Source organism: Brassica napus, chromosome C1, assembly GCF_020379485.1.
Source record: "Brassica napus cultivar Da-Ae chromosome C1, Da-Ae, whole genome shotgun sequence".
Taxonomy (NCBI): domain Eukaryota; kingdom Viridiplantae; phylum Streptophyta; class Magnoliopsida; order Brassicales; family Brassicaceae; genus Brassica; species Brassica napus.
The window spans coordinates 28,152,055-28,167,442 of NC_063444.1; the positions used below are offsets into that span (position 1 = coordinate 28,152,055).

Here is a 15,388-nt window from a genome sequence, read left to right on the forward strand (position 1 = left end):
GCCTCCTGCTTCCTCTCAGGACTCTTCTTAGAATTCTTCGTATTGAAGGGGCAGATCTTATCCTTATGGCATAGACTGTAACAGATCTTGCAATAACCAAACAGCTTCTCGTAGCGCAAGGATATTAGAGCTTCCTCTCCCTCATAGAAATCCGCACCCTTGAAATCCACCGTAGTCTCAAGACATAGCTCTTTGAACGCGTCCACGACCACTTGGAATCTAGAATGATCCGCGTCGATTGCCACCGATCTCCCGATAGCATCCCCAATGCTCTCAAACGTAGGGGCCGTCCTAAACTCCAGCGGAACACCAGTTACTCTCACCCAAAAGGTGATCTCCGACGGGTAACGCTGCGGCTTCCTCGGCTGCCAGCGAGCAACGAAGAGCATCCAGTAGTCAAAGTGATACGGTTGCATCTTCAGCACCCCATCAATGTCCTCTTCCTTCTCAAAATCAAATTGGAACATACCATACCCAGATCAACTCCCGCAATTTTCTCCTACAGCTTCCAAATCTTCGGGAGATTCGTAAGCAGCGCCATCATATCTTGCTCCTCCGGGTTCATGCACCTGCCCACCAACATTTTTGAGTACGTCTTGATTAAGGCAAAATTGTCGAAATGAGGCACCGAGATCTTCAGCCTTTTCCTAGTACCCTCCCCGTTGTTTGAAACCCCCGCATTCCCCAACAGAAGGCTCTGCGTCATAGTACAACAACTGGGATCAAAAGCTTGAGACTTATAACTGATAAATATCGAAGCGGGTGTTATGCTGCAATAAGACACCCCAAGAATCCTTATATAATAGCTCCAAGGAAGAGCGTAGCATCTGTGAAAAGATTTGATCATCACCATTCCAGGAAGAGATTGACAAAACAAAATCTTCTGCGATACTTCACAACCAAAAACCCAAACGAATATTCCTAAAACTTTAATTGAAACCAATCTGTAATTGATTCCTCCGATCTCCATAAGAAAGCCAAAATCTGTAGATTGACAATCTCCAGAAATATTACCTTCCCTACTCTGCGATACCGTCTTGATGAAAATCAAAATCGCAAGTAGATCTCTTATAATCCTGTGATTCCTTAACCTTTCCCTTATTCCCTTATCCCTTTTCAATCCAAACCATCGGAGAATCAAAACGACTTTCCAACCCGCCAAGCCAAAGCCCTCCCTAGAAGAAAACTCTCCGCAAACACCGAGATCGCCGGGATCCCACCACCGCGAAGCCATAAAACCCTAGATCGCATTTTCCATCGCTTATCGAGAGAAAGTTTTTTTAATAATATATTATACCAATTCTAATGATTGAAGATACTGCAAAAGATTTCCTTGTCCCCCTTCATTTGTACTCAGAATAATTTATCTCAATCATATTTTATTTAACATTATTTAATTTCACACTATGTGATCTGTGTATAAAATAATAAAACAAACCGATTTTTTGTAACAAAGGTAAATAAGTCGTTTTTATGGAAAAGTTTTGGTACATTGTGTTAACTATAAAAATCAGTGGCAAAATGGAATTGGAAACCCCTTACTGGTTTGACTAATGGTTCATTAATGTTTCTACACCAGGAGGTCTGGGTTTCGAATCTCATCAAAAACGAATTATGCAGATTTACGGAGAAAAACATATAGGAGATCTTCGGAATGGCGCAAGGAGTACCGTCAGAAATGAATCTCATAGGACGGCTCAGGATGATACAGCCAGACGTGAATCCTCATAAAGCATATAGAATTGCCGGCTATAGAATCATTTTGTAATATTTCTCATAGTTTGTAATAGCATAATTAACCGTCGACAAAAAAAAAAAAAATTTCTCAAATTGAAAAAAAAAAATAGTCTTGTGTTTTGGTTCGATTTTTACATTTTCTGGTTGATATGATTAAATTTTATCGATCGAATCTTATGTTGCAAATTTAGTTACACATTCCATTTGCTAACATCAGGTACTCTCTGTTTTATAATTGTCCATCGTACTTCAAGGTATCACGAGCATTTGAAAAAAAAAAAAAACTTTTTTATAAAATATTTAATTTTAGATAGATTATGTATTTATATTTAGTATACACCTATGGATCAAAATTCACAACGCTTCTCACTCTTCCTTCTTTTTCTCTCTTTTGTCTCTCTCTTTCACAGCCAAGAACATGAAGCAAGCCTTGTGCCTCACAGTGTGTGTTCTCTTCTTCATCTTACTAATTTCTTGCACAAGTTCGTCTATAACTCAAAGAGGTTCGTTGAACACTCTGATTATCAAATAATACATATATAATCTTCATCAAACGCTAAATCTTAATCATTTATTTAGGAAAAGAGGATCCAGAGCTGAATCCATTAGTTTCAGCTATACCAGTAGTAGACGACTCGGTTGATGTAAGTTTATCTGTTTTTTCCCAAAATTTTCATTTTTTTACCGGCTACAATACGCCATCATCATAGCCTTTCCCCATTATTATTTTTTTGAAAGGATTGACTGGGGGTACCCGTTGGCGTTCGGATCGGGTTTTTCGGATTTCGGTTTTTTTTTTATAATACTTCATAAGTCCCATTCTAGTAAATTTGCAACTACAGGTCAGGTTCGGATATAACACATCGGGTTCGGATTGGTTTTGTATCACATCATAGAACCCATAAAGTAATCATATATCATTCGGATTCGGGTTATATCAGATCGGTTCGGATATACCTGAAATAAAATCTAAAATTTAAAGTTAAAACATAAGAAATATATATTTATTTATATATAATTAAGTATTTAAGGTAGTTATTTATATTTTAAATACTTATTGTTAGATAACGTATCAAAATAAATATGAAATTGAATATTTGAAGTATGTATTCATTTTATATAATTATATTGTATATTATTTAGGACATTCGGATCGGTTTCTTCGGATATCTTTTAGTATTTTTTGGTTTTTTCGTTTTTTCGGGTTACCCGTTCGTGTTCGGTTAATAACATTTCGAGTTTGGATATTTTTTACATTTTGGACCGGATACGGATCGGGTTTTTCGGTTCGGGTTTGGTTTGGATTTCGGATTACGGATATTATGCCCAGGCCTAGTACTCTCCATGTCAAACTTATAGAAACTATATTTTTCTTTTTTTTATTTTGCTATAACTTTCTAAAAACCACCTGAACTACGCTAAAAATTCACAACTATTTTCAGATGCATGCCAAGAAAACGTTTGCAGTTGATAAAAAATATTGCCTATATTTTACATTCCTAAAGCAAAATTAGGCTACCAATGCTGCATTGAGCCAGTGGTTAAGGACTTAAAATCGGTTTCATTTGTGTTTCTAGTTCGATTTTTGTTGGGAGAGGGTGTGGACGGGTTTACGCCATGTCTCGTATTGGTATTACCAACTGCTGCGCCCAGCTTGGAGAGATACCGAGACATGGCGTAAGGGCCAGATCACCTTCCGGTTAATAAAAGAAAAAATCAAAATTAGGATTCAAAACGAAATTTATATTTAACATCTGCCTGTGATTTAATTTTTTTTATTTTTATGCTTTACAAAATAAAAAATGAGAAATATGGTGCATTATTTTCTCCTAATTTCAAACTTATAGAGTTATCGAACATAATATAAAGTAAATTGTAGATTATATGAAGCCTGGGATAATATATATTATTAACCTGTGTAATTTTGTTTTCTAATTATAATTAATGATAGAAATTGATGGGGATGGAATATTGCGGAGAAGGAGATGAAGAATGCCTGAGGAGAAGGATGATGACGGAATCTCACTTAGACTACATTTATACACAGCACCATAAGCATTAACATCTTTTAATATTATGATTTGCATAGAGATATGTATGGTGAGGTTTACTTAGATATGTATTGTATATGATGAGTCCTATGTGACAAAAACCGTTATGAGGAAATTTCCTAGCGAACTATTTGCAGGTTTAAAATATATAATGATTGTTGTAATGTTCCAAAACTTTTGAGTGTGCAAATATTATTTAATCACCCATTGATTACTCTTACAACAATTGAAATGAACAATGTAAAGGGTAAACAGCCTTGAGTAGAACAAATATGTTTTCTACAGAGGACACTCGTTCATATGATAAAACGGTTCAATCTCAAATCACAACTATGGAGTGAAAGACACGACAAAACCCCAAAGAAAAAATAAAACTCAACGTCGAACTCTCTGTACAAATGATGCATATATAATGTGTGATATGGATTTTATGAGACAAGCTTGGAACATTTCTATGGAAACCTTCCGTGATTCGTTGAACGACTTCTCCTGAACTCAGGCATAGATATATTACTATTACCCTTCGAAGGCTTGTCATCAAGTTTATTCACGAGTGAAGGGTCCTCGTGAGCATAGATCGTCCTGCATGGTATAACGAAATGAAGTCAACAATTGTTGTGATTGTACGTAATGAAAAGATCTTGTGGAGTTTTATAGTAACCTAAGTTTGTGGTTCTGGGAGTTTCTGATGAAATTTCTTTGTACGTTCTTCAATCGTAAAGGTGGTTCAAAGAGTACATGCTCGTTGTCTGTCTCCGAGGAATCAGTCTTGAGTGTTGTTGAATCTGATTTGTCACCGGCACAGAGATCAGAGAACAAGCTGATGCCAACGTCAAAATTTTGGAATCTTGAGTGCATCACATTGGGGTTGTTCCCCAAATAACTTCCAGTCTTTACTTGAGAATCTGCCTCAGAACGTAAACTGATCCCAACGTCAAGTTTCTGAAACCTAGCTGGCGATGGCTGCTTACCCTTGGCTTTAATGCTCTCTGCTTTGGTCTTCTTAACACCACCTTGACGTATGTTTAGTGCATGCCTCATATGTTGCTCATCAACCTCAGGGAAGAGCTTTCGAGCGCTTAACTTCTGATGACTGTGTAATGTCTCTGATGTGTTATCTATACGCAGCCTGTTTTCTCCTGATGGGTTTAATGGAACGGTTGCAAAGGATTTGGCTACTGGTACTCTAGCTGGAAAAGGTGTTCTTGAAACCGGAAGGTTCTGAGTAACCTCGGGCTTGTTCCTACTTTTGATGGAAGATCCTCTATCTGTAGATAATGACCTCCTACTCGTAGGCGATGGTGATCTCGGATCTAACCTCTCTTCTGCTAGATTTGGCATCTTTGGGCTTGCTTCTCTGTTTCTTATTGCAGATGTAAACCCTGCCTTTCTCTGCTTGCCACTTGAGCAACTTCTTGTCTGTAAATCAAAGTTCACCAAACTGATTAGATCATAGTCTCTTTTAACTAACAATAACAATTCAGTCTTTGCGTGAGTTTTACCTCGTAGTTTCTCATACTTTCACTTGGCTGTGGACTTGCATCAGCCTTTGTTCTTGGGATATGAAAAGGAGAAACTGTTCTTGATTTCTGACATTCAGTTGTGGCCCGGATGCCACCGGCTCGCACTTGTTCAAGCTCTGCTTCTTTCTTCTCCAGTGCTGATTTGAGGCTTGATATCTACAAATGTGGAAAGAAAGAGTGTTTCACAACATATAAAGTTACTATAAGTGCAACGAGAATGAACCAGGTGCTATTGAGACCTCATCTTTAAGATCACGAATTTCGCCAGTTTCCTTGTTTGAACGAGCTGCTCCAAGTTCAATGGACGAAACCCTTTGAGCAAACTTAAGGGTGCTTATAGTCTCTCCTACCGCGTTAACTTCAGGGTTAATATGCACAAACATTAAAGTTTTGGCTTGCCCACCTGCACATAAAGTTCATACTAATATATATGAGAGATGAAACTTCCAGATAATGAAAACAAAAGCCTTGTATTAGTGTTTATACCCAAGGAATCCTGTAGAACTTGTGTAAGCTTGCTGTTTCTGTAGGGAACGTGTGAACTCTTTTGTGCAAGTGCTGAAATAACATCTCCTAGTGCAGACAAGGATTTGTTTATGTGTTGAGCTTCTTTGAGTCTCTCTCCCACAGCTTCGGATTTCTCTACTCTTTCACTTCCAGCCAAATCCACTAGATGAAGGCAGCCTCTTAAAATGGATCCTGTGGCTAACTCTTTTCCTTGGACGTGAACGGTCAAGACACTGCAGAGGAATTATTCAGCAGTTCAACGACCATTACATAATAATCATAGGATAAGTTTAGAGCTTTGATACCTGTGGGAACGGCTGCTTCTCTCATTTAGAGCAGTGGCGCCCACTGCTCGGTTCTTTTGGCCAATCCTCATCAAATCAAGAACATCTCGAGTACTAGAAACCGGAACCAGGCTTGCGTCAGGTACATTAAGTCCATTGAGTTGAGAATTATTGCGTATGTCTAACGTGAGAAACTGGTTAAGAAAAAAACTCGAAGAGAGTAATGTAGACAATTCAATACAACTTTTCATTTTTAAACTATATGAAAGGATATCTTCTGGAAGAACCATCACTGACTAGTAGATCTCTAACTTGTTCATTGTATATTTCAATCATTTGTACTCCAATTTCATAAGCCACCACATGTGTTCTTGCATTTGAAAGCTGGAAGAGATCACGTAGAGCTCTGTAGTTCACGCCCCAAGTTGTCTCAGTCATCAGATCTGGCCCACTCTGCAAGGGAAGATGGTAATACTATAGATACGGCATCCCTGACAATGTACGGGGAAGCAGATAGATATAGATGATACCATTGTATATGTTTTCCCTGAACCAGTTTGTCCATACGCGAAGATGCAAACATTGAATCCATCAAGGACAGACCTTATTACGGGCTGAGTGTCAATGTATATTTGCTCTGGAAAGTAAAAAACCATTGATCAGTGTAATAGACAATAGATACAAGAAGCATCATGAAAGTAGTATACCTTGTGAAACGTTCTGTCCAAAAACTTTGTTGAAGGCAAATATTTTCCTTGAATCTTTTTCCTGCTTAAAAGGATTGACAATCATAATATTGCCATTTTCTCCAATATAATCCACGGTTGATTGCATATCTGTTGTTCCTTGTAAGAAAGGTCTGACTCTGCAGTATACTCTTATGGTTCCTATAGTACATCGATAACACAACTCAACACATTAGAAAGTAGTAAAAAAAAAAAAAAATCAAATGCAAGGAATGTAATAGGTGGTGGTGGCACCTTTAAGATCTTGGACCTCATTGTAAAGTAAGCGGTTTTCCTCCAGAACCTTGTGGTAAGAAGAAGATGTAACTTCAATGGCCTTGACGTGATGGACTGCCATAGAGTGTGATGGAGATCTTACTACGTGATCATAAATTACTGAGAAGATGAAATTTGGGTAAAGAGAAAATAGATAACCTATCCTTTGAAGTTCTTCATGCCATTCTGACTGCATTTGTTCAACTTGGCATCTTGTTTCCATGTAATTTGATTTTACATCCTACATGAGTGAGGTTCAATGAAGAAATGAATCCATCCTGTAAACATGAATGCAAATAAAAGATATGGGTCTTTGCATCACTAGAAAATTAAATTCATTACCTCCAGCTCTTTCTGTTGAAGACCAATAGCTTCTGCATGACTAGGAGAAAACTCTTGGACGCTTGATCCTATAATCTCAGGCTTTCCACCACACGTACAAAACTTTGAAAACTCCTTCGACACCAAATCTTTTCTGTGCCGAAGATATCTGAAGACTGCTTCTAAAAACTCTGTTCTTGATAGATTTCCGTTGTCACATTTCAATATCTTCCTTAGAAACGAACCCAGCTGCAAAGTAAAGATGCCATAAACTAACTATGAACCCTGGAGAAATGTGTCTTTAACATTCGAATATAATCTGAAGCAGCGTAAGTAGTACCTGAGTCCCTTGAGATACAAGTATTGCAGAGAAATCCTTGACTACCCTGTTGAGCAAGGTATCGATCACCTACAAAAGGAAACCAAAAATCTAAGAATTTGAAAGAAATATCATCCTTTTCATCTTGATAAAACGTCATATGTTAACTACCATTTCATTTAAAGGTAGATCATTGATCCCATCACTCTCCTTGAGGTAAGCATTTAGAAGCTGAAGCGCGAAATGATCGAAAAGAAAGGCTAGGGAGATTGCAGTTTCAGATTCCTCAGTTGCAATATCGTTAGAGAGGTGGAGAAAATCAAGAAGCTGGTCATACTGAGAAGACTCGGATTCGTCCAAAGACACAGACTCATCGGTGTTGCTTTCGCTACCAAGAGATAAACTCGCCGAAGAGACTTTTGGATGTAAAGAGACTATCCTCACTGTTCCTCCATACCTCCACACTCCAACTCCACCTGCTTGTTTCCACTCATAAAACCCTTTCAGACACAAAATGCAATCTACTACTTTGTTCGATGAACCTCCCTGCAAAAAAAAAAAAAAAAGAAAGAGAAACAACATTTTATATCCTAAAACATGTTACAAAATGGACCAATCCCAAAACAAAAATTGAAGTAATAAAAACCTTTTCAAGATCAGAAGCTCCAAATGTCAAAAGTTGCATATCCTCTACAGCTTTAAGAAAGTTCCTCATGTTCTCAAAATATTGAATTGCGGATTGAGCCGCTCCTTCGGCATACTGAATAGCCAATGTGACAGGATTCTCCACCACCTAAGCTCAACAATGAAAGTCAGAAATTAATTTAATGTTTTGAAGAAGATAGCAATCCTTGATCATTGCATTTTGTAAGAATACAAATTGGACCTTGAGAACCGAACCGGGGTTGACTTTGTTGAGGACGTTGCAGAGAATGAGGCCGTTGCGGAGGGAGAGGCAGAACTCTTCCTCCGACGGGTTTTCCGCCAGTGTGGCCGCCGCGCCTTGGTCCATCTGTCTCAGCCATTCCACCGCTTGGTACCTTCTCTTAGCTTTTGGATTTGTATTCAAGGTACCAAATACATTTTTACTAATTCTTTTTAAAAAGGCCCAACAGATTATACTTTAAGAGGCCAATATATTGGTTAAGTATCTTATTAGGCCGGGTTGTTAAAGGCCTCCATGTGATGAAGAACTCAACATACCAAAGTAGAATTTTTGCTTCTAAAATCGTAAATAACTAGTATAATACATGCACCTTGCGCAGAATTTATACGAAAGTTATTTAAGAAATATCGTATTGACATAAGAATTAATGTTTAGACCAAAGAATCTCATGTCTACTATTTGGTTACAGTGAAACTATGTCACCTCGGTTTTATATCATGATTTAGCAATTTAAAATTAAATTTTGGTTATGAGAAGTTTACGTTCACGTGCCAATTCTATCTATCTTCAATATTTTTTTCATTATTGTGTCATTTTTTTCATTTGGTTATTGCTCGATATAAATATTGATTTTTGAGTTTATTCTTATTTCGTTATTTTGTTTTGGCCTGAGATTTAGAAAATGTTTAAGATTTAAAATTATTAAATAGATACATACTTAGGTTAAGTTCCGTGCCTTGTGTAGAATAAATATTTTATATTTTTCTGCATATTATGAAATAATAAAATAATAATTATATATTAAATAACTAAGAAATTAGTTACTAGTATGTAATAAATTGGTGTGCACATATAAATCAAACGACCACTCTTGTTTATTCGCAATCATTTTCGGGTAAATAAATCAAAACAATCGATCTTATCTATTGTATATGATATATAATTAAATTTTGATGATATTAACATAGATATATAGTATTCCTTTAATATGGATATTTATTAAATGAAGTTTCTACTCATATGATTTTATGATTATTTGTATATTTGTGTAACAAAATTTTACACCAATGATTTTTTTTAATGTGGAATGTTTAGTGGTTTGAATAATTTTGTGTAACAAAATATTAACTTTTCAATATATGTTCAACGCATGTATCAAAATATAAGTATGTATTTTCATATGATGTATAGAGTTTAATTTAAACGATATGAAATATATATATATATATATATATATATTAACATAAACATCTATTAAAATTAAATTATTTATTCATATGATTTTATAATCACTGTATCTTATTGTAGAAAAAAATTAAACATTGATCACAAAAGTTTATGTGAGACTTTTAACAATTTTAGTAATTTATACTCATTTTGAAAAATTCAAAATACAACATATACAAAAAATATAAATTTTTATTATATGATTAATGTAATTGTGCAATTTATTTTAATAATAAATAATTAAACAAAAATGATAGAAAATATACTGAATATTAACAAATATTTATTATTTAAAATCATTAATTGTCATATATATATATTAATCACATTAGGTAATTCCGTAGGTTTTATTTAAGGAAAGAATATATAATAATTTCAATTTGATAAATGAATGATTCATAATGGACATACTATATAATATAACATTTCATAACAATTTAATTTTGGACTAACAAAATTTTTAATTGATTCTCAAGTCGCCATGTTTGCAAAATTGGCATTCTAATTATCTGACAACTCATGAAAGCACTTTTTTATGTAATATACATGTTATAATTTTTTAAATATTTCTCTATATAATATTAATACATAGGGGATATGCCTTAAACAAAATTTTGCTTGGAAGACAGAAATAGAAGAATAATGATTTGGAAAATAGTAATTTTTTTAGAAATGTATGACCAGAATTGCATATATCCATGGTGACCAGAATTGCATATATCCATTGCGTATATGTATATCTACCGAACATAAAGTAATAATTAAAAGCTTGTGGTAGGCAACCCTCTAATGAAAGTCATTTCATAAAGCATTTTCTAAAACGACTTTCTCTAATTCAAACCCAACGTAATTTTTTGAATCTCAAAGCTAATTATACATGGTCCATCTGCAACTTTTTTCCTTTATCTGATTTATCTTCATATTTATAATGAAAATAGTTTATAAAAAAACAATGATGAGACAGACCTGTTTCTTCAGCTTTGCGTTGAGCAAGCTCATAATCTCCATTGCTAGTGGACACCAAACCCTTTAATCCTCTCAATAATTCTTGTGGCATTTTGTTTTCTTTCTTCTTTAATTAGTTTTTTTGCTGGTTTATGCTCCCATAGAGTATTCTGAAATTTTTTTTTTTTAAATACGCATTTATTAAAATGAGCCATAAATAAATAAAGGAAATGCTTCTTGAATCAATTCTCGCATTTCGCACAATATATTTTTGTTGACAAAAACATTAAAAGGATTATGCAAAAATTTTGTATAACTCCTGTAGACAAATATTTTGCAAAAACACCACGCTGTAATTAAAAATAATAACTAAACAAGAAAAAAGTCTACTGAAGAAGTGATAGATCTATTTATCTAATTTGGCTAACTAATTGTACTTCAAAAAGGAAATAATTCGCCTATCAATTGAGTATCTCTAATAAGCAGAACTGGAACATGAACAATTAAAAGATATATGTTATAAAGCTGTGGAGGATTCTAATAGCTTTAGAAGTAGAATTAGAGAGACTTTAGGAACCTGACCTAGAAAATGCAGAACATGAAGGGACACGTTACTCCTCGGACGATGTTCATCGATCACCCGATTCGAACCAAGACGAACTTACATGGAAAAGGAGATGATGAGTTTTTTTCGATGTCGTAACTTCTAAGATGAGATACAACAGAGAGAGAAAATTAGAGAAAAAGACTGAGAGAGAATGGATTTGTCTAGAGAAAAATCAAGAGTTGTTTCTGCCTTTTGCGCTTTTGTTTTCCTCTTATAACGGGTAGAAGAAGATGGAGAAAGAGAGACGTGTATAGAAAAAATCGAGTGTTGGTTCACTGTCTTTTGTTTTTTATTTATTATATTTCTTTGTAACGTCAAGCTTTTTCTTTTTTTCTCTCAACTTATTTATATTGAAACTGGTTAAAATACAAGAGATATACAAAATCCAGCCGAACACACTGAAATCTCCAAAACACAGCCCTTAAAAGGAGAAACTAAAACCCAACCAACAAACGCACCTACAAGTCAATGAAGCAAATCCGTATATAAGCAAATTCTTACAATTAAACCCACATGCAATCCTTAAAAGGCTAAAAATAACAAATTCAAAGCCTAACTCAATCAAAGACTTGCGCTGAACCACAATTAGACAAGAAATCAAGTGGCGAAATAGACTGAAATAAATCGTCGCTTATATATATTGTATTATCTATTTTTCCGGATGTATTTAATTTTCTTTTGTTAATCAAAATGTATTTAATTTTTGCGCTATACTTCTTTCCATATATGATGTATTATTTTATATGATTCTATTTTTACAGTAATACAACTTTTTTTTTGATTAATTAAGGTAGACATAAATATACTTCTAATTTCCTTACATGCACAAATCTTAATATCATAGTGTTATATATATAAATTATATAATTACTTTTCTTTTGTTTTACTTAGTGATGCAGTTAATATGAGATGGTTGACCATTTAAATGCTCAATATGACACATGGCGTGGATCAATGGAAGTTAGCTAATGAAACTTCTGGTTGTATGTAAGCCCACCTGATACAACACTAGTGCGTGGTATGCCCTAAAACAATTATATAATCATATAGAAAATTGTATTCATTTTTTTTGCTTCCATCATCGTATATCTATAAAATATTACAATATATGGTTTTGGGATAAATTATGTCTATGGCTATGTGTTAGGTAAAACTATTCATAAAAAGATAAATATTTCATCTATTTTATATAATTAATTATATAATTAGATATAGCTTTGTAGTTTAATAAGTTATATAGCAAACAATTATAATCACGTAATGTGGTCGAGTGGTAGAAAGACATATTTGAAATACTAATATATTTCAAATTCGATTTACCTGATATGTAAAATCAAATTATATTTGAATATTTGCATATTTGCATATCCAAAAAAGAGTCTTATAAGTGGAATGCACCTTGTCTTAAAAAATAGTTTGATTCTTTAGTAAGTTTGAGATACTTTTATATTAAACAAAAAAAAAAACAAAAAAAAAAGAAAAAGGAAGAAAAAATAGTGGACGTTGGATCCTATGGAATTCAAATGATTACGGGCGGCACAATAAAAGCTTTCGAGATTGCTTTTTAACATTTTCTAACTGGCGGACCAAATAATTTTCACTAATCACAAAAGATTTGTATAATCTTTTGGCACGTATTGGGTCTTATACACAAGATAATCAAGCTACACCAACTAGAACACACAGTAACACAGAGACAAATCTTTCCAACAAATACGACTAAATTAATCATTTTAAAAGCACATACAAATTCTTCTTAAAAGCAATTTTTCAAACGAGTTCAAGACAAACCTTGACTTGTTGACTAGCCTCACTTGTTCACAGACCTGAAGCAGTCTATGAACCACTCAAGCTCTTAACCTCTAGATGATTTGCTTCTCCTTATTCGAACTTGCAAACCTTACTATTGCTAAAACCTTACTTGCAAACCTTACTATTGACCGGCCACACAGTGCCAAAGACTCCTCTTTATATTTTTAGAGGAAAACCCTAGATCTAAAAAGCTATCTAATGGAAACTTTCCATATATGCTTCTTCAGCGAATAAGCCAATCTTCCTTATCTCTAAGCTCGATTGCTTCTTCTTCAATACTTCCTTTATACTGACTTCTTCTCTAAATCTTCCTTTAATGCTCTTTCACCGACTCGCACAACTCTTGTGTCCTTGTCTGATGTCGTAGTTCATGTCGTACTTCATGAACTACTACAACTCCGTCTTGACCATACATCTTCATTCTCCCCCTTTTTAATCCTTGCGTCTCACAAGTACCTAAGATGAAGTAACATACAATACACAAGAACAAGAACGAACCAAGACCAAACTCACAAAACTCAGAGCAACCAAAAGCATACTTATATTATCCTAATAGTTGGGTTCAATTATTTAATACATCTTAACAAGATAGCCACACATAAATACTCCCCCATAAACCATGACCAGTCTGAATAATATGATAGAAACGATTGCAGCAAGTGGTGCAATCGCAAAAGTACATAAAGCGATATTAAAAAATAGTTGCTCCCCCACAAACTCAGCCCTTCTTCATCTCAATCCTCATCTTCTCCCCCTGCTTGGGAACGCATGGGTTAAAAACACACATATAAGAATAAGTCCCAAATATAGAAAGAGTCACTAACCTGCAACAGAGCGACTCAGATCCTGAACAATGTCAGTCAGTGCTTGAAGAGCTCGGGTTGTTTGCTGAAGTATGGCTTGGAGATCTTCCTGAGTGAGTAGACCCTGAAGTATGGAGACAGATCCAAGGTCATGCACAACGAAACGTCTCGGTCCAGTCCTGTTGCTTGAAGCTGGAGCTATTGAGGGTGATGGCACATGAGGAGGCATGCGAAGCGATCGAGATGACAGTTTTCCTTCTCCTACCTCCTTCGCCTTACCCTTTGCCTTGGCTACACGTTGTTCGTATATCTCCCCAACTCGTTTGTCTTTCGTGTAGACCACTGGACCTTGAGCTTTCTCACCCGAGAAAAGAGAAACGTGATGTTGTTTCTGGAGAATGCTCATGATCAGGCGAGGGAAGATCAACCACCGAGAGTCATTCTTCTAAACCACACCAAGATTCATGACTTGCTTGAAGATTAATCTTCCCATGTCAACGCAGATTCCCTGAGCCATCTTGTAGACTAAGCGTGCTCTGTCAATAGAGACATGAGTCTTGTGTGTAGACGGAATCCAGTTGTGCGCAGCAATGATCATGAGAGCGCCATAACGAGAAGAAAGATCAGCCGTAGTCAGATTTTCCCATTCCTTTCGAGTTCCTTCAGTGAGAAACTCAGCCAATTCAGACTTCGAGATGCCATCAAGAGCAGTCTCTTCATCCACTTCATCTTTATCTAGTGGTTTGAGATTCAGAACCTCATTGATCATTGTCGGGGAGAAGTGATCGAGATGACCACGAACCTTCACCTCAATTTCCTCTGCATCTGCTTCAACCTTTGTGACAGGAAGACCAGCATAGAACTCAGCAATGACTGGTTCAACATAGTTGCCGAGTGATGAGACTGTTGTTCCCATAGAGCCCTTTGCGATGATCTCCACATAGCCCCACTGACCCGTCTCCGTCATGTCCACCAATCGTTCAACAATGATGCTCCGATGAAGGAATTTCTCGACCCTCTTCGTAACCGGTGAGGCTTTAACAACAGTACCTCTTTCCGATGCTTTCCTGGATCTTACACGACTTGAGAACCTGAGGCAGCCTTTGGTTGATCAAGAGAAGACGGTCTCGGGTCTCCCGATTTGCTTGTCTTACAACGCTTTGACGTCCCTAATCCCAATCTCTTCATCACTCTCTTCTTTCTTCCTTGTTTCTCTGAGATCTCTTCAGAGGATGACCCAAGAGAAACTATCCCTTCAATCTGAGCGTCTTCTTGTACTTTCTCAACTGGCTCAGAATCCTTACTCTGCTCTTTTGCCTCTTCGACAGATCCATCCTTTTCTTCATGACAGAGGAGCAAAAGAGA

General features: G+C 35.7%; 2 protein-coding genes across 2 annotated transcripts; one reads left to right on the forward strand and one right to left on the reverse strand.

Annotated features, from left to right (window-relative positions):
• Positions 1–2,041: 2,041 nt before the first annotated feature.
• Positions 2,042–3,964, forward strand: LOC106376424 (putative phytosulfokines 6). The gene is made up of 3 exons (XM_013816506.3): positions 2,042–2,240; positions 2,317–2,381; positions 3,689–3,964. The coding sequence occupies exons 1-3, from the start codon at positions 2,156–2,158 to the stop codon at positions 3,797–3,799; spliced, it is 261 nt and encodes an 86-aa protein (XP_013671960.1). The 5' UTR covers positions 2,042–2,155; the 3' UTR covers positions 3,800–3,964.
• A 65-nt stretch (positions 3,965–4,029) lies between these two features.
• On the reverse strand, positions 4,030–11,775 carry LOC106376423 (kinesin-like protein KIN-14F). Its single transcript, XM_048744892.1, has 18 exons — positions 11,384–11,775; positions 10,823–10,971; positions 8,630–8,793; positions 8,390–8,536; positions 7,915–8,289; positions 7,765–7,833; positions 7,446–7,673; positions 7,263–7,344; positions 7,083–7,178; positions 6,810–6,989; positions 6,633–6,739; positions 6,377–6,555; positions 6,124–6,288; positions 5,798–6,051; positions 5,551–5,714; positions 5,291–5,467; positions 4,450–5,207; positions 4,030–4,370 (listed from the first exon to the last, which is right to left on the reverse strand). Exons 2-18 carry the CDS (start codon positions 10,911–10,913, stop codon positions 4,241–4,243), a joined length of 3,366 nt encoding a protein of 1,121 aa, XP_048600849.1. The 5' UTR covers positions 10,914–10,971; positions 11,384–11,775; the 3' UTR covers positions 4,030–4,240.
• Positions 11,776–15,388: the final 3,613 nt, after the last annotated feature.

Excerpts from the sequence above, each read along its gene's own strand:
- LOC106376423 (XM_048744892.1), bottom strand. The coding sequence starts at position 10,913 with ATGCCACAAGAATTATTGAGAGGATTAAAGGGTTTGGTGTCCACTAGC. Across the intron at positions 7,834-7,914 it reads ATCTACCTTTAAATGAAATG|GTGATCGATACCTTGCTCAA; the intron begins GTAGTTAACATA and ends TTCCTTTTGTAG. Across the intron at positions 6,556-6,632 it reads CAGGGAAAACATATACAATG|AGTGGGCCAGATCTGATGAC; the intron begins GTATCATCTATA and ends CTTCCCTTGCAG.
- LOC106376424 (XM_013816506.3), top strand. The coding sequence starts at position 2,156 with ATGAAGCAAGCCTTGTGCCTCACAGTGTGTGTTCTCTTCTTCATCTTA. Across the intron at positions 2,241-2,316 it reads TTCGTCTATAACTCAAAGAG|GAAAAGAGGATCCAGAGCTG; the intron begins GTTCGTTGAACA and ends TCATTTATTTAG. Across the intron at positions 2,382-3,688 it reads TAGTAGACGACTCGGTTGAT|AAATTGATGGGGATGGAATA; the intron begins GTAAGTTTATCT and ends AATTAATGATAG.